General features: G+C 37.5%; 2 protein-coding genes across 2 annotated transcripts; one reads left to right on the plus strand and one right to left on the minus strand.

The window, feature by feature from the left end:
- Positions 1-137: 137 nt before the first annotated feature.
- urb2 (URB2 ribosome biogenesis homolog) lies at positions 138-15,788 on the minus strand. The gene is made up of 10 exons (XM_084390705.1): positions 15,686-15,788; positions 14,626-14,768; positions 14,245-14,421; positions 10,491-13,743; positions 10,216-10,376; positions 9,210-9,320; positions 6,070-6,312; positions 3,373-3,469; positions 1,509-1,648; positions 138-1,064 (listed from the first exon to the last, which is right to left on the minus strand). The coding sequence occupies exons 2-10, from the start codon at positions 14,749-14,751 to the stop codon at positions 867-869; spliced, it is 4,506 nt and encodes a 1,501-aa protein (XP_084246831.1). The 5' UTR covers positions 14,752-14,768; positions 15,686-15,788; the 3' UTR covers positions 138-866.
- Positions 15,789-16,406: 618 nt separating this feature from the next.
- On the plus strand, positions 16,407-23,873 carry abcb10 (ATP-binding cassette, sub-family B (MDR/TAP), member 10). The gene is made up of 13 exons (XM_084390802.1): positions 16,407-17,286; positions 17,751-17,951; positions 18,666-18,868; positions 19,124-19,258; positions 19,381-19,527; positions 19,678-19,813; positions 20,643-20,738; positions 20,852-21,061; positions 21,170-21,249; positions 21,334-21,514; positions 21,610-21,653; positions 21,739-21,773; positions 22,573-23,873. Exons 1-13 carry the CDS (start codon positions 16,863-16,865, stop codon positions 22,826-22,828), a joined length of 2,148 nt encoding a protein of 715 aa, XP_084246928.1. The 5' UTR covers positions 16,407-16,862; the 3' UTR covers positions 22,829-23,873.
- Positions 23,874-25,444: the final 1,571 nt, after the last annotated feature.

The raw sequence follows: 25,444 nt of genomic DNA on the forward strand, positions 1-25,444 counted from the left end.
CTCCTGTGTTGCATCTAGATTCTCTTTGGAGGGAACATCAGGAACACAATGTTGTTGTACACTGCAGAACAGCTAAATAAGTTAAGGCACACCAGAGCAGTTAGTGTGACTGCTCTATAAATGTTTAACACCATTTTACAGTATAGGTCTATTGGGGTACATTTTTAATTGGTTATTTGTCATCCAGGACACACTTTTACAGTACACTAATTTCACAGAGTCCACCTGGAGCAACCTCAGGTTAATTGGTTTTTCCAGAAGCACAATCCTGAGACAGAATTTCACCAAATCTGGCTGATGAGTCGGACATTAGTTTCAGGACTTCAGGTTGTCAATTCAGATAAGCATGTAACATCTTAACTCTAAGGTCTTTAACTTCAAGCATATAATAGGGTTTGCTTGAGAACAATAGTACTACACAGAAAAAAAATACTGTTCTTGTAAAAAAAAAGGTCATGTTTGTCATGTACAAAAACCGAGGAAGTATAAAATACATGGTGTTAGCAATTATTTCAGACTGTTTTTCCCTCATTTAAAGGGATAGTTCACCCAAACATTACAATTCTGTCATCATTTACTAGCCTTCATGTTGTTTCAAACCTGTATGACTTTCTTTCTTCTACAGAACACACCCAAGAAAAAGTTATTTTTAAGAATGTGGGAATGAAACGATTGAGTGAACTGACTTCAATTTTATAGACAAATAAATCAAGATATCTTTTGTGTTCCACAGAAGAAAGTCATACAGGTTTGGAACAACATGAGGGTAAATAAATCATGAAAATCTAAAACATTTCTTCTTATCTATAACATTAATTATATGTAAAATATACAGATTTATTCACTCAAGGCAGAGGATGCAATTGTCAGACGGTGTACTTTTCTTCCCCTTGCCTTTGAGTTTTGTGATAGAGTGTATAACTATTGTACAGTTCATTGAACACTTCCTTGACACCCATTTGAAGGGTGGTGTTCAAAAACTTGATGTCTTGTTCAACACAATGGTCCAGGATACAGTATATGCCCTCTGTTAGATGTGACTTGATTTCTGGCTGAAGCGTCACCTAGGAAATAAGACCGAAACTTAGAGAGAGACACAAATTCTCTGCAATGTGCGCTAATGAGATTGTTCAGTGCAGTAACATGAGTCTAAGGCCAGTTAGAAGGTCAAATGCATTTTACACTTTAAGTTGACAAAAACAATTGGCTCTCAAGTCACGCTGGACTACTGTACGTGTTCCTCCCCCAGTTTAAGGTTAGTGCAACCTCTGATCTGTTAGAATACCATACACGTAGGACACTGAATAAGTCCCAGTGCATGAACTCTCAAGCTATAACTGTGTGGTTTAAGATTTATAACACTGAGAAGATTCTTCTCAAACATTCTAGCAAATTTTTACTTCAGGCAAGCGGTTCATGAGAGCAGAAAATACCATTTCAGGAAACATGAGAGTAGAAATTGGCACAGGCACGTGTTAGGTAAAAACTGATCATGACTAGTGTCTCACCCTCTGCAGTTGACTGACATATTGTGCAACCATGAATGAGGACAGGACTGTGAAATTTTCAGCAGCATTGGCAATATGAGTGTACATCCTCTCCACCAGCCTAGCACACTTCAGAAGACTTTCTCTGTCTTTCTCGGAGGCTGAAAGAGAGATCACAAAGTAATTGTAACATTTTAATTAGAACTGTCCAAACAAAATGTTAAAACATGATTAATTATGCTTAATGCCGTTGGTGCATTAAGATCATAACTCTGATTCTAACTTAAACCATGCACTTTCTCTCCAAAATCATGCCCTGCAATAAAACAGTAATATTGTGAAATATTATTACAATTTAAAATAACTTAACTAATTTAAAATATTTTAAAGTGTAATTTAAAGCTGAATTTTCACATCATTACTCCAGTCTTCAGTTTCACATGATCCTTCAGAAATCATTCTGATTTGCTGCTCAAGAAACATTTCTTTTTATCTTAACTTCTCATTATCTATGTTGAATACAGTTGTGCCGATTGATATTTTTGTGGAAATCATGATACATTTTTATTTTTAAACTACTGATCCCAAACATTTGAATGGTAGTGTACCTTTATCCAGTGTCTTTAAACATATGCAAATATATATTCCAAATTTCCAAATTCACGAATTACGCATTTCGTTCTCTTTCTTTAAAAACTAACAGAATGCATTAACCACCAACCATGACAATATTATAATAATGAATCCTGGTTAAATCTTTTCAAAGCCACATTATCTGTGGAGCCGGGCAAATCAGAGTGCGTGATCATGGCATTACATTCCTGCTTTAAGAAAGTTACCACAAGATGATCAATAAGATTGAAATTGCCTCACATCTAAATACATTTAAGTTCTGACTGAGCTTTGATGTCAATTATGAAAATCTGAGAAATGAAGAAAGACTAAGTGTACTGATGCTTCTGCCAAAAAAACTTTAAATCTTAAGTCATAAAAAGTTCTCAATTCAAAGAGGGATATGCCTTCAGTGCTAAAATGCTTTGAGCCTCGAGCTTCGGGATCAAATTCAACCTTCTTTCTTCATGGAATTTTTTTCTCTTTCACTTCACTTTGAAATTCAATCCACAGTGCCACAGTCTGCAAGCGTCTGTCTCTGAACACAGCTCAACGAGGTGCTTGTCTCATTAGGTGAATCATACCTCAAATAACATCTTTTTCTTCCAGCACAATAAATAAATTCAGGGCAACTTGTAGATGGAAAAGTATCAGCAGACATATGGAGGGATATATATCAGCAGTTTCAAGTGTAATGGCTTGCCAGCATCAGGTGATTTCCACTTTCTTTGTCTGTCAGCTACAGCCAACAATAAGTGCAGACAAACTGACAAAAAAGGGCCTTTGAATTCACTAATGTTAAATTTTTTTGCTTGCACAGAAGTCTTATGGAACAGGTTACAAGATAGTGATGAATAAAAGATTAACAGCCAGGAGATAATATCCTCAATGGGAGATATTATATAAATACACACACACATACATACATTTCTGATTATACATATATGATTTCTGAAGGATCATATGCCACTGAAGAATGGAGGAATAATGCTGAAAATTCAGCTTTGCCATCACAGGAAGAAATGACACATTGAAATATATTCAAACAAAAAAAAGTTATTATAATTAAAATATATTCAAACAGAAAAAGCTATTATAAATCGTAATAAACTTAATATGACCATTTTACTGTAAATGAATGCGGCATTGGTGAGCATAAGAGACTTCTTTCAAAACATTACTAAATCTTGCAAGTAACCCCAAACTTTTGAATGGTATATTATGTTTAAATATTATGAACACTTCTGAATGTGGGTATAATAGGTGTGCTTACCTCTGTCAGAGTCGCCCCGCTGTCTGCCTTCATGCATGACTGATGAAACCAGGCGATAAAAGCAATTCAGGAAGGCGGGAGAAGCCTTCAGCATCACCTGCAAACATTTAAAGCTCTCAAAATTAATGCACAGCTGGGCTTGGTATAAAACCCATTGGCCTTTATGTTTATCCCTTGAATACTAGTCAAGATTTTATTACATTGCGCAAGTCGAACACAAAAAACAATAATCTTCTGTGCCACAAAAACAACAAGCTAAACATGTTTTGATGCGTCCTTAGGTGGCTGGCAAAAGAACACTATGGAATGATTCAAAAACCCTGAATTAATTAAATGTTTTTAAAAGTCCAATTTTTTGTTGAATTCTAGGAACAATGTAAGCAACATCTTTACAATGACTGGCAGGATCATGTGTGTGTGTGTATGTACTGTATATACACTGATGAGCCAAAACATTATGACCAGTCACAGGTGAACAAGGCCACATATCAAGGGCTGTGTCCGAAATTGCCCCCTATACCCTTAAATAGGGCACTATTTGAGGGAACAGCCATTTGTAGTGGTGTCCGAAACCACAGTGGATGTTATCGAGTACACTCATTCAATCCCATAATGCACCACAATAACGAGTGTACAACTGAAGTACACTCAACAGCTAGAATACCCATAATGCACAGTGAGGGTCATGCCGAATTAATTCCCTTGTATCCCCACGCAGCATAATCATCCATCCATCCATTTTCCAAACCGCTGGTCCAATGTGGCTACAGCGTAATATCATACGGGTATAAATTCCTTTTTAATTGATTTTTAGATTGTTTAATTTAGTTTATACATGCTAGTTTCCAAGAGAGAGTTCAAGAAAAATCTTTTCATCTTTCTACTGGAGCTGCCAGTTTGCTAAGTTACAAATGATTATTACGGTAAACAGCAAGCACAAACTATACAAAAGCAGCAGTCGTTCCGGCGCACTCAGTGTCTGAATTCACTCACTCGTTTTCCTTCACTCATTCAAATGGACTATATTAGTGGAGTAATGTAGGGAGTAGTGAAAGAGGGTATAGGAGGTGATTTCGAACACAGATATGGTCTGGGTAGATTAGATGACAAGCAAACAATCAGTTCTCGTAATCAACGTGTTGGATGCAGGAGAAATGGGCAGGAATAAAGATCTGAGCGACTTTGACAAGGGCCAAATTGTTATGGGAAGGCGACTGGCTCAAGAGTACCAAAGCGGCAAGACTTGTGGGTTGCTCCCGGTCAGCAGTGGTGAGAATTTACCAACAGTGGTCCAAGGAGGGACGAACCACAAACCACAAGCCGGTGGAAAGAGTGTGATGCTTTGGGCAGTTTTCTGCTCCACTCATTCATGTGGCTGTAAATTTGACATATGCCACCTATTAAAACATTGTTGCAGACCAGCTACACCCCTTCAGGACAATGGTCTTCCCTGGTGGAAATAGCCTCTTTCAGCAGGATCATGCACCCTACCACACTGGACTCATTGTTCAGGAATTTTTAGAGGAACATGATGAAGAGCTCATGTTGTTGCCCTGGCCTCAAAAGTCCCCAGATCTCAATCTGATTGAGCATCTGTGGGATGGCTGGACCAACAAGTTTGATCCACGGAGGCATCAACTCGCAACCTACAGGACTTGAAGGGTCTGCTGCTAACGTCTTGGTGCCAGATATCACAGGACACATTCAGGGGTCATGTAGAGTCCATGTCTCGGCAGGTCTGCACTGTTTTGGCAACACGCGGAGGATTAACAGCATATTATGCTTTGGCTCATCTGTATATGTATAATCTGTATATTCAAATGCGGTCAAATGGCTGAAATGGGTTTTGATATATATTATTGTTATAAGGTCTATTGCCCTAGTGGATACAGAAAGTGTGAGTGATCAATTACATATTGTGTAAGTGCACCTGTAGTTCAGTCATCATTATGGCTAATTCATGGTCATGGACCACTCCATTCTTCTAACCCTAATTTGTGCTCTCATTTCACTTTATAAAACCCATCAAACACAAGGTCATGTTGAGATTGTACCAAGTTTCCCACTTTCACTGGCAAAGAAACCTGTGTGCACCTTGAAGTCTTGCACACTCTCAGCATTCCTCACGTACCAGACTCACCGTGGGCTCCTTCCCCCTCAGGAACTGTGGCAACTTTCCAAACTACATTCTAATTTTCACTCGTATTAAGTGCAAATTAAACACCTCTCCAGGGTACTGTAATGGTCGCTCCAAACATCAAGCAGCATTAGTCTGTAACACACCTATTTGCATAAACCTATGAGCCTTATCAAACTAACGTACAAATTATTCTGAATGTTTCTATTTACCATGTTTACAGTACATAAGAGCAAATTACAAATACATTTTTCTTTTCTTTTTTTTTGCAGAGTAATATGTTTTTTATCTCAAGAAAATACATGCCATTTAGTGTTTACTGACGGATATATTAAATGCTTGATTTTTTTGTCCACTAGACTTTTTTGTTGTTGTCCCAAAGCAAGTGCAGATATAGCATCTGGCAGAGTTTCTTCCTCCACATCATCTAGTTGATTTTAAGTCAATTTAAAATGTATAAGGATATAATTCAACTTGAAAAAGTGCAACAATAAAATGTCTAAGTATCATCAGGTTTAAGCTCTTATCTCTTTCTCTCCCTTCAGTCTGAGGATACTCACCTGAGGGTAGCAGTAGATAATTGCAAACAGGGCTTCATGGATGGCCTCAAAAGCAGCATGGTAGTCCTCCATGGAATGACTGTCAAGAGGCACAAACTGCAGAGCGCCCAAAACCACAATCACATGGTGTGGATTGGAGATCTGTGCTTTACCCTGCCAGAGCAGGACGGTCAAAGTCTCGAGAGCTGGCAACGTCAGCGCACGGGTCAGAGATGGGAGCTTGCTGGACTCCTTTATTACAAACTGAAAACAAGGGAAGAAATCTGTGAAAATCAAGAATGACTCTCAAATGGTTACTGCTAACTTATTCCTTGTTATAAAGTCATGAAATGTTTGACTGAAATAACCTTTAAATCATTTCTGGATTACAAAATCAGCAGGATGAATATTATGTAACATTTATGCATTTAGCAGATGGTTTTCCTTGGGAGTCAAATCCACGACCTTGGTGTTACTAGTGCCATGATCTACCAGTAGAGGTAAAGGAACAAAATAAACAAATAAATAAGCCTAACTTGAAATAATGAATTACAATTTGAGTTGATTTTTTTTAAAGAAGTCTCTTAAGATCAACAAGGCTACATTTATTTGGTCCAAAACAAAGCAAAACATTGAAATATTATTACAAATAACTGTATTCTATTTTAAGATATTTTCAAATGCAAGTTCTTCCTGTGATGGCAAAGCTGAATTTTCAGTATCATTACTCCATACTTTACGGTCATATGATCCTTTAAAAATTTGTCTAATATGCAGAGTCTAATCCTTTAGAAATTAGTCTAATATGCTGAGTCTAATATGTTATCATCAATGTTGAAAACAGCTGAGCTGCTTAATATTTTTGTGGAAACCATGAAACAATTTTTGTTAGGATGCTTTGATGTATAGAAAGTTCAAAGAACAGCATTGAATAGAAATGTTCACTTTTGATCAATTTAATTAATCCAATTTCATTAGATGTAGGTGTTATTTTAACGAGAGAAGAAAAAAAAATGGGTGCACCTTTAAAGATTACTTTAAGTTTTATGAAACAATATATGGACTGCAGAGCTCTAACAAACCAGGCTTACATTTACCAGAAATCCTGCAGACATCTTCAAACGTAGCACAAAATAAGTATTCACACAGAATACTTTTCAACTGCTCAGCAAACGATCAGTGCTATAAAATATTAATGACAAAAGTGAAATTTACAGAGCTTGTTCTTATTTTTGTGTACTAAAGACAGTGGAGATGTGAGTAGAGCAAGGTTAACAAAGCATCTGGTCGCTGTGGTGAACTCAGCTAGCGGCAGCTCTAGTATGTCAAGTTCTGACACTGAGAAGAAAGGTGCAGTGATAAAAGTAACCTGACAGGCAAACACAGTCCTTCTCTGAGTGAACTCAGTGACATAGAGAAGACTTTGAAACCTGACTTTTCCAGGTAGATGAATTTTAATGCTAAATCATGACAAGAGAATTCAGGCTGGTTTTACAAATCTAGCTGCATGGTGTTTTTCACTGTGAGACAACTCTCTAGGCACACTTAAAAGAACGTTCCAGGCTCGATAGAAGTAAAGCATTATCGCATTTACTGTATTATGCCTCTCTGATTTTATTTAAGCAAGTTCAGGAAATCCCTTATAAAGGAAGTAAACAGGGCCTAAAGTTGCCTAAATTAGGGTGACCATACGTCCTGTTTTACCCGGACATATCTGGCCAGGATTTCGAGATCGCCCAAAATGCTCGGGATTCGTCTTTTGCTTTCTACAGTCACCATTCATTATGTTTACATTATTACGTTATTTGACACTGACACGTACGTGCCAGCTTTGCAGGTCATGCATTCTGATTCACACGGATCCCGATCGAGACGAAAACACAGGAATTTTCTTAGCAATGCTTACACGCACATCAACCGATCACTTGTTTAGCGTTCATGTAAACACTACATTCAGATTAACCAATCGGAATTAATTCAGTACTACTGAATCAAAAGGTGTACATGTAAACAAAATGAATGGCGACGAGAAAGCAAAAGCCGAATCGCGGATATTTTGGGCGATCTCGAAATCCCGGCCGGACATGACCTGGAATATGGTCACCCTACCTAAATCGAATACGTTTTTTTCATGCAAGACATCTTCATGCGTCTCTGCATGTAGTGTGCAAAGGTTCATGGGTTAAGTGAATTTATATGGAACATTTTTGAGGTTGTTGGGAAGACACATTGTGGGAGTCCAGTGCATATGCAGATGTTTACACATAGGATACTTTTATGATACTTTCATCTTGAAAAGAGCATCACATTAAAAAAGACACTAGTACAACAGAAATGCATGTGCGATTAATCTTATTCAGGGGAAAAACATCAATCGGGAAATCAATGGAAAACAGGTATTGAAATTAGGGGTGGGCGATATGGCAAACATATCATATCACAAATCTTTTCAGGAAAATCTCGATTCACGATTTTATCACGATTCTTTTTCATGTTGGTTTTACAATTTTGCAAGTGACTGAGCATTACAGCCAAACTAATGTCCCTATGTTAAAAACAAAGCCTTACAAACTCACTTATGATTCACATCAAAAGTCTAAAGACTTTTGGAAGATATGAACACCTCTTTGGCGCTATGTTAATAACCTCTACTGATTCCCTACTCTACTGTGTATATTTACCATTCTGCCTGGCAAGGCAAGGCAAGGCAAGCTGTATTTGTATGCTTCTGGACATTGGAGTAACCAACAAATAATAAACCCCAAAAAACCAAAGCCTTACAAGCTAACAAAATATAAAATAAAATAGAACGGCAGACATTTAGGCCAAAGTAGCGAAGATAAAAATCTTTCTTTTCTTTGTTATTAAAAGATAAGAACAAAGATACACCGCCACTGACACGGACAACTGCACGGAGACCGGCACGGACACAAAAACTTTGTTTGAATTTGACTTGGTTACATGAGACTCACCAACAGCGGTTACATAAACAAAACTAGACAAGATACAATGGAACATGAGGCACGGACACCGTCATGGACACGGACACCGGCAGGTATATTTAACAGAAGCATTCAAGAAAGAAACCGGCACGATAATGACTAAAAAAAAAAACACCTGTGAACAATCAAGACGATCAACTAATAAGAAGAAATACTCACAATGAGAGTGGATATGATTTGTGGGGTAATAAGCCAAAAAGCCTTTGAGCAATGCTCTGGAAACAGACAACAGGAGAGCAGCTTTATAAAAGTCACCGCAGAGAGAACTTCCTGTGAAAGAAAAAAAACAACATATCATCAGTGCACACTACAAGCATGCTTAGAAACTCTTATGCTTTGAGAAAGAAACAGGAATGTATTTTATCTTAATGCTTTCATGTCATCATCAATCATCCATTTCCATTTCATCCATTTCTTTGTAGAATAAAGACACAAATAATCTTTTCAAAACAAGTGGCAGACTTTTAAATATTAGACCTAAGGCTGTCATTCACTAAATGATTGTTAATAATCAAATAACTTTGTGCAGTTAAAACGTAAACACATTAAGACATTCAGTTAATTTAAAAAAAGGAAAACTAAACAGACCTTTATGTGATTATTAGGTTCAGTCATTTGTGTGAATGACATTCATAGCGAAAATTTATGCAAAAACAAAGACAGATTCTATTTCTCAGACTCTTTCTAGAATTGCATCAAACCCACTGGAAAAGCAAAACCGAAACTATTCTCTGCAATAATTCAATAATAATAATTTCCTAACTCATTACTGATGTAATATGATATTCCTTAAGATGCATTTGCCCTCTGACCTGTTCGTATTTCTATGAAAGAGAGTGTCACTCTTGGGTGATATTTCCCTTCAGCTCAAATTCAATAATACTTATATTTCACCATATAAAGAATGCAAATTACTTTACTTTCATTATTTGTCCAGTCTGGGTTTTATTACCAAATAAATTACATATAAAGAGTGTCTTTTTCAACTATTCACTGATGTTGTCTGCTAAAGGCTTTTACAAATTACACAGAACACAATGAAACCTTGAAACTGAATAAATGTATTAACCTTGTGAATATATTAATTATATTAAGCAATACATTTATTGCATTAACTATTACAGCAATAATAAGGACGAAAGAATAAACACTAGGAGAATCTTACAGTGGAGTGGCCTCCTTCAATCTTTGCTGGCACAAGCCCCTCTCTGAGCATCAGCAGTAATAGATGGAACTGCTCTTGAGAACAGTTGGACACCAGCTGATTAAGAAGCTCCTTTACTGGCCCTTCCAGCTCCTTCACGTCTGACAACGACATCCAAGTTCCTGATGAAATGATTGAGAGACTGTTTTCAGAACAGACAGAGTGTTCACAAACATTTGAGACATCAATTTTATTCTAGTCAAGTAAATGATTTAAAAGGTTTTAGGACATTGTACCTGACAGCAGCGCGTGAATACTCTGCAAAATCGCAATATGGACTTCTTCAAGATCTGCTGCTTTTGTCTTGTCCACAGCCGTGTAAAAAGCAGAGAGATAGTTAACTGATGAAATGAGGAAGTCCATAGGACGAGGTGACGGGAACAGTTCCTTTAAGATCTGCTGGTAAAAGCTCCGGTAGAAAGCCATTCGGGATATTTTCTCCAGCCCGTCGTCCTCAGAGCTGGAGGCTCTTGCTAGTTCACTCTTGATCATGACCGTTACCACTTCAACAGAGAAGGACTGCCTGAGGAGACTGCTTCCCTTGCCCATCAGCACAGCCAGAATGGCTGGCTCCATGACAGAAGTGGCCTTCTCTAACAAACGAGTCAGAGTCTGATCCAGCTGTTTGTTCTTGCCGAGGGTTGTAATCATTTCTTTGCAAAGTATGCTTAAAGTTGCCAGATGGAGCTGTAACAAGCAGAGATCTCCTGTGTCTACAGCCAGAACTCCTGCGGCGATGTTACTTTCAACCATGAAGGAGGTAAACTTCTCCAGATTGAGGCTCATGCTGCTCTTCCTGTCGATTAAGAGCTGAATTAGGGACTGAATGAAGTCTTGAACTGACTGAAGGAAAGACAACCACGTCGGGCCATCCACACCTTTAAAGAGCCCCTTGCTACACCGAGAGAATAGGGATGTCATTGTTGCCTCTAAGAGATTACTTCCATGAACAACTTTCAGGAGTGTTTGAGAGTTTTTAACCAGCAGAAGTGAAGCCATGACACTGAAAAGCTCTTTGAGCAATGCAACAGATGCAGAGAGATTGACGCTTTCATCACACTGAACACAAGACGTCAGTGTGAACAAGCTCAGAAAAAGTTCTGAATAGTCTTCAGGGGACATTGCGTATCCATTGAGGACACTTGTGATTTTGAGGAGCTGCAGTAATCGATCCACCTGTGTTTTAGATAGAGGTATGGAAGATCTCATTTTGACCGAGTCTAACATCTCCTGTCCAATGGCTTTCAGTCTATTCAGAGAAGGTGTCATGCCTGTTTCTCCATCCTCTTCACCAACCATTTCCACACAAGGCATTTCCAACAAAAACGAAGGACTGATTAACTGCATGTGCGCTGAGTCGAGTGGTCCAAAAAATGCCTTGATGATGCACTTCATCACTGCTGAAAAAATCTCAGGGAGCTCACAAAGAACAGGACTCTCGAGTAATTGTCTGGATATTAAGGAGACAGAGATCCCAGTGTTCTCCAAATTGCTTCCAGAGGCATCTACGCTCTTAAGCAAAGACTTCAACATGCATTCTGCAAAATCAGACGTGTCTTTTGGTTCGAGATAAGGGGCAATTAATGGAAGGTTGGAGGTAACAAGAAACCAGTTAGCTGCCTTATAAGTGTTGGTGTTAACACTGCAAAATTGAAAGTCCCAGATCTGGTCGCCATCGAGCATTATTGAAAGTTCTTGCCCGTTTAGAATAAACTGGGCCAATTTCTGCATCGTTGATGCATCTGATGTTACAGTGGATGATTTGAGCAAGTGTATCTTCAGCTTGTGGAGTAGAAGGAGTTTCTGTAATAATTTACCAAGTGGACTGTCCATGTCCCTTAGTGTCAGGGCTTTGTCCACTAAAGGGTCACTCTGTGAGGCAGCTGGTGATGTGTACTTGTTAGCACAGTGTATCTGAAAGAGAGTATCCACCTCAACCCAAGTATGAGTAAGCAGAAGGGTCACATCTTGGACCTTTTCCCTCCAAACACCTTTGGTGACAAGGTTCTGCTTCAACATGTCTTCAACAACCTTCAGTATCTCTGTCATCAGATTCTGAGTTTGCTTCACGATTGGCACCGGGGTGCTGTTGTCCAGGGTCTTAAAACTGAAGAGTACAGCGTAGAGAAGCAAACTCACAGAAAACAATTTCAGCGCCAAATCTGATGTTTCATCTTGGATGTGGGGGAGAAAATAGCTCTGCATCCTATTTAAAATGAGCCAACAGATCTCAAGATTTTGGCTCGGAGGATTGTCTAGCAAACACTGACTCAGGGTTTTTTGTATCGTTTCAGGCAACAATGCTGGTCTCAATTCATCCGCCGCAGGCCGACACACTACATCAAGCAGCTCTTCGATAAGTTTAGGCAGCTGTCGAAGTTTGCCATAAGTTTGCAAGACGGCAGACACGAGTGCTTCTCTGGCTTTCCTAACACGCAGTTCCATGTTGTCTGCATCAACCCACACACCCGAAAGGAGCTCATCTAAATCTGGCTCCAGGATGTGGTGATTCAGTGCAAGCAGAGTTCTGAGACAGCGGTACCAAGCTGGGATGCCCATCTGGGTATTGTTAAACAAAAGGCGAGCCAGTTTCCTGTAGAAATTAAATTGCACCTCTCCGTGTTTTATTCTGTCTGCAGCCACATTATAGATATCACCAGTCAAACCTGAGTTTATGAGGTTCTCAAGAGCGAGTAAAGCAATACCCCAGTTCGATGCACTAAATTTCTCATCAATATCCAGTTCATCTGTGAACCCCAAAGCAACAATGAGCTTAGTCATGAGATGGAAGATCACTTGCTTGTTCTCTCCCCCTTTGCAAAATGAATCTAGGGCGAATTTAAATAGCAGGGCAAGAGAGTTTGACTTCACGGCATAAAATAATGCCTCTTCCTCTTCGTTAGCTCCTTGGACGCAAAGTTTTGAAAGGATGATATTGACTGGGCCTTGCAAGCCCTTTCCCGTGTGGCTCTTTTTGGCCCGAGATTCAACCTCTGATGGTAAAACTTCATCCTTGAAGGACTGTAAATGATCAGGGATGAAGAGCGCTGACTGAAGTACAGCGTCCACCTTGTTCCGGATTTCCTTGCTCAGATTCTGTCGAATCTTGATGTCATCCTTCTCAGTCCATACTCTAGTGTTCAGTAAATGTCTGAGCAGGAGAAGCGGATGAAGAAGGTGTGCCGTTACCTGGGAAAACACTCGGTTGGAGTTCGCTTGTTGTTTCTGCACTGTAAGGTAGGTGTTGAGAACAACAAGCAGAACCTCAAAGACTTTGAGCGAGAGAGGATCCTCATATTTTTGCTGCCTGAGCTGCATACTGGACAAGCCGCAGAGTCGAGTCAAGAGCTCCACTAATAACTCATACTTCGCAGTGTAGGCCACAGAGAGCACTGGGGAGGTCAAGATGCCATGACAACAGCTCAGAACAGTGTGGAAACTGACAGATGTGGGTCCTGAAGAATATTCCAGAATCCTGTCATTGATCATCTAGGGTCAAACAAAACAAATGAGGAATGCAATGGTGCTAATGTTCATTTTTACATATTTTTTTGTCTTCTGAAAAAAAAATATCCATAAAATAAATTTAATGTCTTAATGTTAAATTTAAACATTTATCAAAAAAAACACCTTGTTGTAAATAAAACGTAATGTAATACAATATTGTCAATTCTTTATGCTTTAATTATTCATTGTCCGTGCCTTAGTGCACAAGAGTCCATTCACAACTTGACCATAATTTTGACTATATTTGGATTATCTGATACAACCATATTCTTTCTAAATTTCTATTAAACATAGATTAAGAGGTGCACATTGTTAATAAGTTGAGGCAGAATTTTTTTCTCATCATATTTTTATCAATAGCATGCCATGTTTGAAATAAAAGTGTTAAATAATCATCAGTATAATTATGATGATTCTAGTAGTGATAGAATAGTACAACACTACAGTAGGAGTGAAATTCTTGCGAAATTGAAGTACTGGTACCTGTGCTACTGTGAGACGAAGGCTAATGGTTTTTCCCTGACTCAGCACATTATGAAGCTTCTTGCTGTGAAGAATATCATCTAGGTAGGTCCATAAACCCTCCACCACCTCCGGGGGCACCTCTATTTTCTTATTGTAAAAACCAGTGAGGACATGGCTTGTCCAGTCAAACAGAGCCTATGATAGGGAAAAATGTTACATGCTTAATAATACGAGACACATAAATGTTTAAACATACACTTACAAAAACTACAAACAATTTGCTTAGATATATCCAGATAAAAGGAAAATTGTTTGAGAAATTTTAAGTCATGGTTTACTGTTAGACTCTCAAAAATGTGCCGACTGAGAACAAGTCTGCATTTTAATAAGATAAATTACCTGCTCTTTGTTAGGAAGAAGGCACTGTGTTGATATCCATGCAAATCGAGCAAGTTTCAGTTTGTCTGGCCAGAGTGTGCGAGGGTTTTTCAGTTTCAGATGAATGCCAGAGTAAATGGCCGCCATGTCAAACACCTTTGTGTCTAAAGGAACAAAAACACAGATTATCAGGCTATGTTTACACCAATTAAAACACTCACAGAGCTCTCCCAGCTAATTAGGTGCTGAGACCTATTTTTCATTACAAAACTTCAAAAAAGTTCTGCACTCTAAAGAATACTTTATTACAAACAGGAGAACAAGATTGTACAAACGTTTCGGCTCTTTGCCTTCGTCAGTGTCAATGTCAATGATATGTTTACACCAATTAAATGTTGCTTGAGGGTTGATATTTGAGATAAACCGATAATCAGTTTGACCAATATTTTTCTTTTTTTTACCAATATATTTATAATTTACAACTTAATCAGTTATCCAATAAATGGCACCATTTGGTGGCATATGAAGAATAGAACCCAATGGTATTTACAGGTATTGTAACTCATTTTATCAATAGTTTGGATAAATTACTAAAGTTTTGAAATAATAGCCATCATTTCTTTAGGTGAAGAATTTGTAGTTTGAAAAATAATCTATCTCGATCACAATACTACTTTGCATTATTATGTTGTAAGCAACAGCAACTTAATAATAATAATAATAATAACAGTAAGTATTATAATATTGAAGACTACTTGTATTAGCATTATTACATGGCCAAATGGTATGCAATGCATACGAATCTGAATGGAGAGAAATTGAATACTAGTATTGCATAAACATGAAATCCACTTTTTCATATTTTCCATGGCACACAAAAAAATCATACAAAAGTACAAGATTTTTTTCTATTTTGTAAATATGTTTAACAGCCTAGCAGATATCTGACAGCCTAGCGAATCACATCGCAAAACAATCTCAGAAAGCGTTCTAGATTTTATTGAATAAACCGTACCATAATATAACAAGTATTATAGTAAGCAACTTTTTATATAATGCGATTAACTTTCAAAATACTTACAATCTCATCACACACGTGCTAGCACTGCGGAGCCAGTAAAGACCTCTAACCTTTTCCCTTTAAAACCAGACCGTAATAATCGAGAACAAGATTCAACATTTGATCGTTAAACCAAGTCTTAGCATCGGTGGATTCACAGAGAAATGTCAGAAAACCCACAACGTTGGCTAAATAATAATTAGATATCATGTAAACAGATGCAACACTTGTTGTATGATACGGTTGATTAAACTTTTTGACTTATCATGTCTGAGAGTGGTTTCGTCAGAGACCATAGAGCTAAATAAGTAGATTCCGCATTAGCTGCCGTGTACATGTAGGTCAGCCATATTGGAAAGGTGGAATCCGTGTGTGCAATATGCAGCATTTCGGCCCACTTCCAACCGATTTTCACAAGATTGAGGTTATCATAAACGTCGACTAATTGTGCATGTATGTAGAAGATATAAACTGAGTTTTAGTAAATAATAATAATAATAATACAGCTGATCAAGGAGTGAGATGGTCATAAATGAATCTAGCTATCCAAAAACACTCATAATATATGTATTCATTACTCATTCATTTCTAAATCATAGTAAATAGCAGCATACATTAACATAGTAATCTCTCTCTCTCTGTGTATAATATAGTTCTCCTTGTTGACCGTTCCAAGATGGCGGCGCAAATGATTAGACCAACGCGACATCTCCGTGTTAAATTCTATGACGAAGATCGTTTTAATGACGTAATAGCTCTTCGCTTCCTCAAAAGTCAAGGAAATCACCGGGGTCACCTTTTTATTCTTATTTTATTTTAAAACACTCCAAATGGCACTTTTCTGTAACTGGAACAGTCATTGGCGTTGTGTTGAGTAAAGACCGACAGATGTCGTGAAGCAGGTTTTTGTGACAGGGCGCTTCCAGTGAATGTCGCTGGGCGTGTGTGAAGATAACGCAAACGAATGCTGGATGTGAAAACTGTCAGGAACAGATAAACCTCAGTAACCGTCGACCCCCGGCCTACAATAAGTCAGTCTTTCTACTGACAAAAGTGTCATGCAGTCAAAAGTGAGTCCAGACAATCCACGTTTACAGCACTGCTCGATGATCTGCCCGCCTGACTTTATACAGTAAGTTTCGATAGATTATGATTAGTTAAGACTCGTAAACTTCGTTTTGCTCGTCTTTTTCTCCAAATGAATGGGACAATGTTGCGAATGACAAGATTTACAATCGGGAAACTGCAACAGTGCAACATTACCTGCTCTCGGTCAGATACAGTATATCATTTGGCTAATCGGACATCAAGAACACCGCGGAGAAGTCAATTGTGTAAGAATGGATCATTTGATGTCCTTGTGTTGCCTGTGTATAAGGGAAGAAACATGTCCAGGCTCTCATGTCTTAAAACTGGAGTGTTATTTTTACCCAAGAGTATGTGGACACACTCCAGACACACGGTTGCTCTCTATAGCACATCTACAGACTCCAAACAAACCTCAAAGACTGCGGTAAATCAGGAGAGTAAGGTTAAAACCTCAGAAAACACGTTGCCTGTACCCTCAGAAGATGTCAATAAGTTGCTACAGCTGGCGTATCCTCAGCGATGGAGACTGACAGGCAAGTCAAATGCTTATGTTCTGTGTTTAGTTACATCCGGAAGCTCTTGATTGGTTTTGACAGTTTTCTGAGATGAATCCATATGTAGAGTTTTACATCCTTTACAAAAATTGACCATAAATATTCCAGATTGTGGCACTTTTCATTTACTAATAAGAGATACATAAATGTTTGAAGAACATACATTACTTTTCAACGAATTTGCTAGATATTCTATTTTGTGAAATAAAATAGACCACTAATCAATTTGTATACTGTGTACATTTTGTAAATATCTTAATTTTTATATCGAAAATATAAAAAGAAAAGAATGTAAATGACTGTCAAAACAAAGGAAATCATCAACAACAACAAAATCCACTTGTGAAAATATAACTTCTGCTAAATGTACCTGATTAATGAATGCATATTTTGTTTGTCACTTATTTTTTACTTTGTGAATGACTTTCTGACTCTCCTCATAGCTGCCGTGGGCTTTCTGGTGATCGCCAGCTCTGTCACCATGTCTGCGCCATTCTTTCTGGGAAAAGTGATAGACACCATCTACTCTAGCTCCACAGAGGACTTCACCGCCTCCCTTACCTCCCTGTGCTTCATGCTAACAGGTGTCTTCCTCTGTGGAGGCGCTGCAAATGCTGCTCGTGTCTACCTGATGCAAATCTCAGGTGAAGTCTCCACGCGCATCCACGTGAAATTACAAAGATGCTTTATTGAGAATTTTGTGGCTTACGCGCTACCGTTCAAAAGTTTAGGGTCAATACGATTTATTTTGAAAGAAATTTAAACTCTTAATCAGCAAAGATACATTAAAGACGTTTAGAATGTTTAAAGAAAAATCTATTGAAAATTTTGAACTTTCTATTCATCAAAGACTACTGAAAATACGGTTGTACAACGGTTTCTACAAAAATATTAAGCATCAGAACTGTTTTCAACATTGATAATAATAAGGAATGTTTCTTGAGCAGCAAATCAGCATTTTATAATGATTTCTGAAGGATCATGTGACGCTGAAGACAGGAGAAATTATGCTGAAAATTCAGCTTTGCCGTCACAGGAATCAATTACATTTTAAAATATATTAAAAAAGAAAACAGTTATTTTAATTTGTAATAATACTTCACAATATTATGTTTTACTGTATTTTTGATCAAATAAATATAGCCTTGGTGAGCATAAGAGACTTCTTTCAAAAAAAAAAAAAAAAAAAATCTCATCGACCCCAAACTTTTAAAAGGTAGTCTACGTCTTTATTGAATGCTTACGTCTATTTCTTTACTCTTTACTACATTAATTAGAATCATTCCATGAGATTCATTGAGTTGACCAGCATGCATTACTGTGCTCACGTTTTAACAAGTCTTTCTCTGCTTTCACAGGGCAACAGATTGTGCGAAACTTGCGCGAAACCCTTTTCTCCTCGATTTTGAAGCAGGAGGTGGGATTCTTTGATAAGACCCGAACGGGTGAGCTCATTAACCGGCTTTCGGCAGACACGGCCATCGTTGGACGCTGCCTCACTGACAACCTGTCTGATGGGCTGCGATCCCTCGCCCAGGCGGGGGCCGGGGTTGGCATGATGGTGAGACGCTTGTGATAGTTTGACATTTTAGCCGCTAATTCTCTTTACGAATATCACATTTCAACTGCACTCATGTGAAACTAGCCCCCATGATTCTGTTTTATATAAAAACATTTAATTCCCATTACTTCCTCGTCTGTTTCTAAAACAGAAGACAGAGAAATACAGTGAATATGGTGTCATACTATGCATCTATTTTTATCATCACTGACTAATTCAACTCTTTCTCTTTCTCTTTCTCTTTCTCTTTCTCAGTTATATGTGTCACCTAGTCTGGCAGCCTTTGTGCTGATGGTTGTTCCTCCTATTGCCTGCCTGGCTGTAATTTTCGGTAGATTCCTACGATCCATATCAAGACGCACACAGGATGCATTGGCAGAGGCCACCCAGGTAAGAGGTCATGTTTCCTTTTAATGGGGCTTTATTGCATGTTTTATTGCAGATATGACGAAGTCTTTGGACAGTAATAATTTGATTGCTCTATTGTAAGTGTAATGTAATACATATCCTAGTTGGCAGAAGAGAGGATCAGCAACATCCGGACAGTCCGGGCTTTTGGAAAAGAGCTGACAGAGGTGCAGAAGTACTCAGAAAAGGTTGACCATATTTTTGAACTAGCTAAGAAAGAGGCTGTGCTCTCCGCTGGATTCTATGGAGTGGTGAGATTCATCTTACTTGTGTAGATGTTTAAGTTGTATTGCTTGATTATCAGAACTGGCTGTTTAAAAGTAGTATTTAATCAGTAAGGCAGTTTAAGATCATTTGTCCAGTCCAGTTCTTCTGTTCTGAGGTTTTCATTTCTGTTGCAGACGGGACTGAGTGGAAATATCATCATCCTGAGTGTGCTGTATAAGGGAGGTCTGCTGATGGCCAGTGAAGCCATGACCGTTGGGCAGCTCTCTTCTTTCCTAATGTATGCCTTCTGGGTGGGCATCAGCATCGCAGGTGAGGAAGTTAGCTCAGAGCAACACTATATGAATATACACTACTGTTCAAAAGTTTGGGGTCAGTAAGATTTTTTTTTTAATGGAAACTAATACTTTTATTCATCAAGGATGCATTCATCAAAAGTGACAGTACAGACATTTATAATTTTACACAAGATTTAAATTTTCGTTTAAAAATGCTGTTCTTTTGACCTTACTATTTGTCAAAGAAACTTATTTGTCAAAGTATCACATTTTCCACAAAAAACTTCAACAATGATAATAATAAATGTTTCTTGAGCACCAGAATGATTTTTGAAGGATCATGTGACACCGAAAATTCAGCTTTGCCATCACAGGAATAAATGTAGTTTTAAAATATATGAAATTTCACAATATGACTATTTTTACTGTATTTTTGATAAAAATGAATGCATCGTTTTTTAGCATAAGAAACTTCTTTCAAAAAGTTAATAAATCATTTCGACCCCAGATTTTAGAAAGGTAGTTTATGTCTCTCAACATATATACATTTTCTGATAAACTTTTCAGTTCAGCCTTATCCTGGACTTCATTTTCAAATTCCTCATGGGCTGGTTTACATAGAATTCACTTCATTTATGTAATTGGGTCCCAAGGCAAGCGTTATAACTTTTGTAGCCAGTGTGCAACATGTAGAAAAGAATAGGTTTCTTTCAACACAGTTCTGTTGGGATTTCCCAACAAAACCGCTCTTGTGGCGGTGGAACACTGGGCCTTATTCATAGGTAGAAACCTGTTTAGCTGTTATTTTTTTTCTGTGTAGAAGTTTTTAAAGTACTCTACAACTTTCTGTGGATTAATTTAAGGTTTCAGCTCATTCTATTCTGAGTTGATGAAGGGACTTGGAGCTGGGACTCGTCTATGGGAACTCTTGGACCGAAAGCCGGAATTTCCCCTCAATGGTAAATAGAATTTCCTTTTTCTAAATAATGCCTAAAATGCACAATACTTTTATCTTTTCATATGTGAATAGAAGTAACGTAATTATCTTTTTGTTGATTTTTTTCTTCTTTAGAGGGGCTTGTGTTAAAACCAGAGCAGTTTAAAGGAGAACTGGAGTTTCGCAATGTGTGTTTTGCTTACCCAACGAGAAAGGATTCGCCCATCTTCCAGGATCTAAGTTTGTCTGTGCCGGCGGGGTCAGTAATGGCAGTAGTGGGATCCAGTGGCTCTGGCAAATCCACACTGGTGTCTTTGTTACTCCGACTGTATGATCCTGATTCAGGTGAGAACTGAAAGTAAGAACATAATGGAATAATAAGGTAATATAATAACGAAGATATGACAGCAGTAAAAATGCAGAGATACATGTGTAGTTTTTATTTAAATGCAGGTGTGGTCACTGTTGATGGCCGTGATGTACGAGACTTGAATCCTTACTGGTTGAGGAGTCACATTGGTACTGTAAGCCAGGTAAGAAAAGCCACCAGAAGAAAGAATTAGACCATATCCTACCTCCAATTTACTAATTTCTGCGTGTGAATATGTTTTTTGTAGGAGCCGGTTCTTTTTTCCTGTTCCATTGCTGAGAACATCGCTTATGGGGCGACAGACCCAAGTCAGGTCACAGTAGAGGACATCTACAGGGCAGCACAAATAGCCAATGCTCATGACTTCATCCAGGAATTCCCTAAGGGCTATGATACACTGGTAGGAGAGAAGGGGGTACTGCTGTCAGGTAGGAAAAAACCTCCAGTGAAACTCAACAAATCTGTCTGTTTGTAATTCACTTGACAATTAATGCATTACTACACTGATATGTTGAATGAACAGGAGGACAAAAGCAGAGAGTTGCCATAGCACGAGCCCTGCTGAAGGTAATCTGTCCTCTTTAGCATGAGACTGAATTCTAAATGTTTTTTTGTTTACTTTAATCTCATGCTTATTTGATGCTTTTCACAGAATCCCAAAATACTTTTATTGGATGAAGCCACAAGGTGAGATGCTGTTTGATTACTTTAACTTATAATGAACATGTACGGTACAGTACAATAAACTGATGGATAAATGAGAAGTTTAATAACAATTAAATATTGAAAAAAAATTATAACATTTTTAACATGTGGAGATTTTTTTAATGATTTTCTAAATTCCTAAATGAGTCATACTACAATATATACAATGTGTATATATAAATATATGTATATATATGTATGTATATGTTTGTATATATGCATATGTATATATATGTATGTATGTATATATGTGTGTGTGTGTGTGTGTGTGTGTGTGTATATATATATATATATATATATATATATATATATCTTTTTGGCTTGTCCCACCACCATTTTTTCCAACTTTTATAACTTTAAAAGCTAGTTAGCTCTTGCTTTTTAGATTGGTCTTTATTCTTTGTCTATATATAATATATATATTTTAGTTCATATATTAGTTAACAATGTATTATTTTAAAAGATGTGTCCTCAGGTTATGTGTCAATCCTTTTACAATCATATCTTTCCATTTTTAAAATAATAGTGAACTACTCCAAAAAAACTAAAACAAACAGACAAAAAAAACCTTCATGACATCATCCTTTCAGGGTCATTAAAGGACAAGTCAAAGTCTTGACTTTATCATCACTTTAACTTGTTTCATTATGTTTGTCAGTACTATCGATCTTGTTGCCATGATTTTGTACAGAACCTTAAGCACTGATGGCTTGTGTCATGATGATGAGAATATACTGTATCTGCTCTATATAATTAAGACTTGCCCTGGTCTCTGTTTCAGTGCTCTGGATGCAGAGAATGAGTTTCTGGTACAGGAAGCATTAGAGAGGCTGCTGGACGGTCGCACAGTGTTGATCATCGCTCACCGTCTCTCCACCATCCAGAGCGCAGATTCCGTGGCTGTGCTGGACCAGCACCGCGTGATGGAGATCGGCAGCCATGCCCAACTCCTTGCCAATGACCAGGGGCTCTTCCACAAGCTGATGGAGAAGCAGGCCTTCCTGCAGTCCGAGCAAAAAAAGGCTCTCTACAAATAGGAGAAACAGTAATTTAAAGACAACAAAGAGAGTGCACACATTCAAACATCTTTAAATGCTCTTGATATGTTTTATTGTGTTTTTGAGCACTCTGAAATGACTAAGACTGAAATGTAGCTATTTAGCTTTTGCAGTGTCATAAACTGCCAAGTAACTGGAAACCAGTTGTATACTGATCATTGTTAATTACAATGGCAGACAGTCACAGCGTACATGCCGTGGACATGATTTAATACTCGTCAGAGTTGCAAAAAACACTGCTTTTAAAATTGTTTTATGCTTTCATAGCCCAAGAAAAACATGAATACATTTGAATGGAAAAGCTTGAAAGGGATATGAGGTAGATTTGAAATATGAGACCAAGTTACTTGATGCTACTACTACTTGTAATAAATCATGTCAGTCATTTATTAAGAATCAGGTGATAATCAGTTTATGGAAGTGTACATAGGGCCTTATTCATGATACATGAGCAGAACTCATTTCTGTGTAAAGGATACATAAAACCATAAAAAAAAGTGAATTCTTGCATTTGATTCTATGGGAAAATTGATTTATGAACAATTTACACAAATTAATTCTGCTCATGTTTTACAAGGTAATATAGATAATGAAGGGGTAGGGGAATTACAGAAACAATGGTGCTTCTGTCTATTCTTATCGCCTTTGTTAATGACACAGATGTCAATGTATCGTGCCTAAATCATAAACCTCAAAGCTTTTACTGGGACGAAATCCAACTTGCAACTTTTTGTCAGTAATGAAGATACTGTTTTAAAAGGAGCACCTGTTAAAACAATTGTAAAAGAAAAAAGGATATATATTATTGTCTCGGTTGTACTTGAAAACAGACACTATAAGAGAGAGATTTTTACTTGCAGACAATATATATTTATATATGTACCATTAGGACAAGATTTTAGAAGATTTTAATATTTCGTGCGGTAACTTATTAGGTTTCAGTTAGTGAAATGTGTATGTTTGACTGTTGTTGTTTTTTTATTTTCTATTGTTTTATCTGCACTCTTAATAAATTACATTGAAACATTATTTTGAAACATTATTTACAACACTGCCCTGTCCACATGCCATGTCATCGAGAACATTTAAACAACTTGAGTTGCCAAAAGAGGGTGCTGTTGACCCTTGAAAATAAATTACAAGCTATTCTTGAAACCAAGAGTGTCAGCAAAAGTGGGTTAAGTAAAAAGGCAGATCTACTATGGAAAATTATTAATGATGCAAGAGATTGTTCAGTCTCCAAAATGGTTATGGTCACTCCTATAGTAAGCAACTCTACTTCTACACCTCAGCAATAAAGGGGTTTCATTAATTGCCCTCATTGTGCCCCTCTCTTATCCTCAGAAACTGATCCACAAAGTCTGATTAAGTTCAAGCAGGGAGGTTGTAGCTCAGGCTGTGTTGTAAGCTGCTTACCCTCAGTGACTGTGGCTGTTCCCTTCATCGACTCACTCAAGCTCTAGGGCCAACTATGGCAGGGTATCTGCTTGCAGAGACGGGCCTCTTGAGTAAAGCATGCAGAGCAGCCACACACCTCCCTGCACTGGAAAAAGAAATCATCACCAGGAATCATAATGATTTTTTTTGTCTCGTTTTCCAGCAAATATATCTATATATCTTATAACAAGATTTACTTAAAAAGCAAAATAGCACATTTAAGGGATTGTAAAAATACAATAATAATTTTTGTCATCACTTACCCTCAAGTTGTTCCAAACCTGTATAAGTTTCTTGCGTTGAACACAAAAGAAGATATTTAGAAGAATGTTGGTAATTAAACAGTTGACAGTTGTCAAAGACATCCATAGTAGGAAAAAATAATAACATGTAAGTCAATGGCTACTGTCAACTGTTTAGTTACTAAAATATCTTATTTTGTGTTCAATGGAAGAAATAAACCCAAACATGTTTAGAACAATATGTGGGTGAGTAAATGATGACGGCATTTTCATTTTTGGGTGAACTATCCCTTTAAGACTTATTTTCAGAACATATAGGCTATAGGGTTTAGAGAAAAACGACCCAAAAAAAAAACATTTCAAAAATATATAAGCACCTAAAAATAACCCACAAATACAAACCTATCGGGTTATTAATTAATTGAATTAAACTGAATATTTAGTAAGCTGACATGAACACCATCTAATTCATTTAGAAAACTGGCTGTAGTTGAGTTGTGAACAGATGGTCCAAATGTCCTCCAGAGTCTAAAATAGAAAATGCAATTCTATAAAAGATCAGACTACCTACCCACAATTCTCGATGACTATTGTAAATATGCTTGTTAGCGGGGGATGTGTTTTATAACATCACTTGCAACAATAAATCACTTATTAGGCTATATTAACTGCTAAACATACAGTTTCGCTACAAATTACCATCAATTTTTTTTTCTTTTTTTTTTTACATATTGTTGATATAATAATAATAATAATAGCCTGCAATAACATTATTTTACTTAATTTCACACAACATGTATTTGGTCAAGATTTCATTTCGGACCTACTTCAACACTGCGCAAAGTAAATGAGAATAATGAGATAAAATTTTGGCTGTGCACAAATCTCTAAACGTATCTTACAATTGACATAGGAA

Source organism: Rutilus rutilus, assembly GCF_951802725.1.
Source record: "Rutilus rutilus genome assembly, chromosome: 20".
Classification (NCBI taxonomy): domain Eukaryota; kingdom Metazoa; phylum Chordata; class Actinopteri; order Cypriniformes; family Leuciscidae; genus Rutilus; species Rutilus rutilus.

Bases quoted from the DNA above. Each gene is read 5' to 3' on its own strand.
- urb2 (XM_084390705.1), bottom strand. From the start codon at position 14,751: ATGGCGGCCATTTACTCTGGCATTCATCTGAAACTGAAAAACCCTCGC. The intron at 14,422-14,625 runs GTAATTTATCTT...TCCCTATCATAG, and splicing joins TTCTTCCTAACAAAGAGCAG to GCTCTGTTTGACTGGACAAG. The intron at 10,377-10,490 runs GTACAATGTCCT...TCATTTCATCAG, and splicing joins TATTCACGCGCTGCTGTCAG to GAACTTGGATGTCGTTGTCA.
- abcb10 (XM_084390802.1), top strand. From the start codon at position 16,863: ATGAATGGGACAATGTTGCGAATGACAAGATTTACAATCGGGAAACTG. The intron at 19,259-19,380 runs GTAAGAGGTCAT...TACATATCCTAG, and splicing joins CATTGGCAGAGGCCACCCAG to TTGGCAGAAGAGAGGATCAG. The intron at 21,250-21,333 runs GTAAGAAAAGCC...TGTTTTTTGTAG, and splicing joins ACATTGGTACTGTAAGCCAG to GAGCCGGTTCTTTTTTCCTG.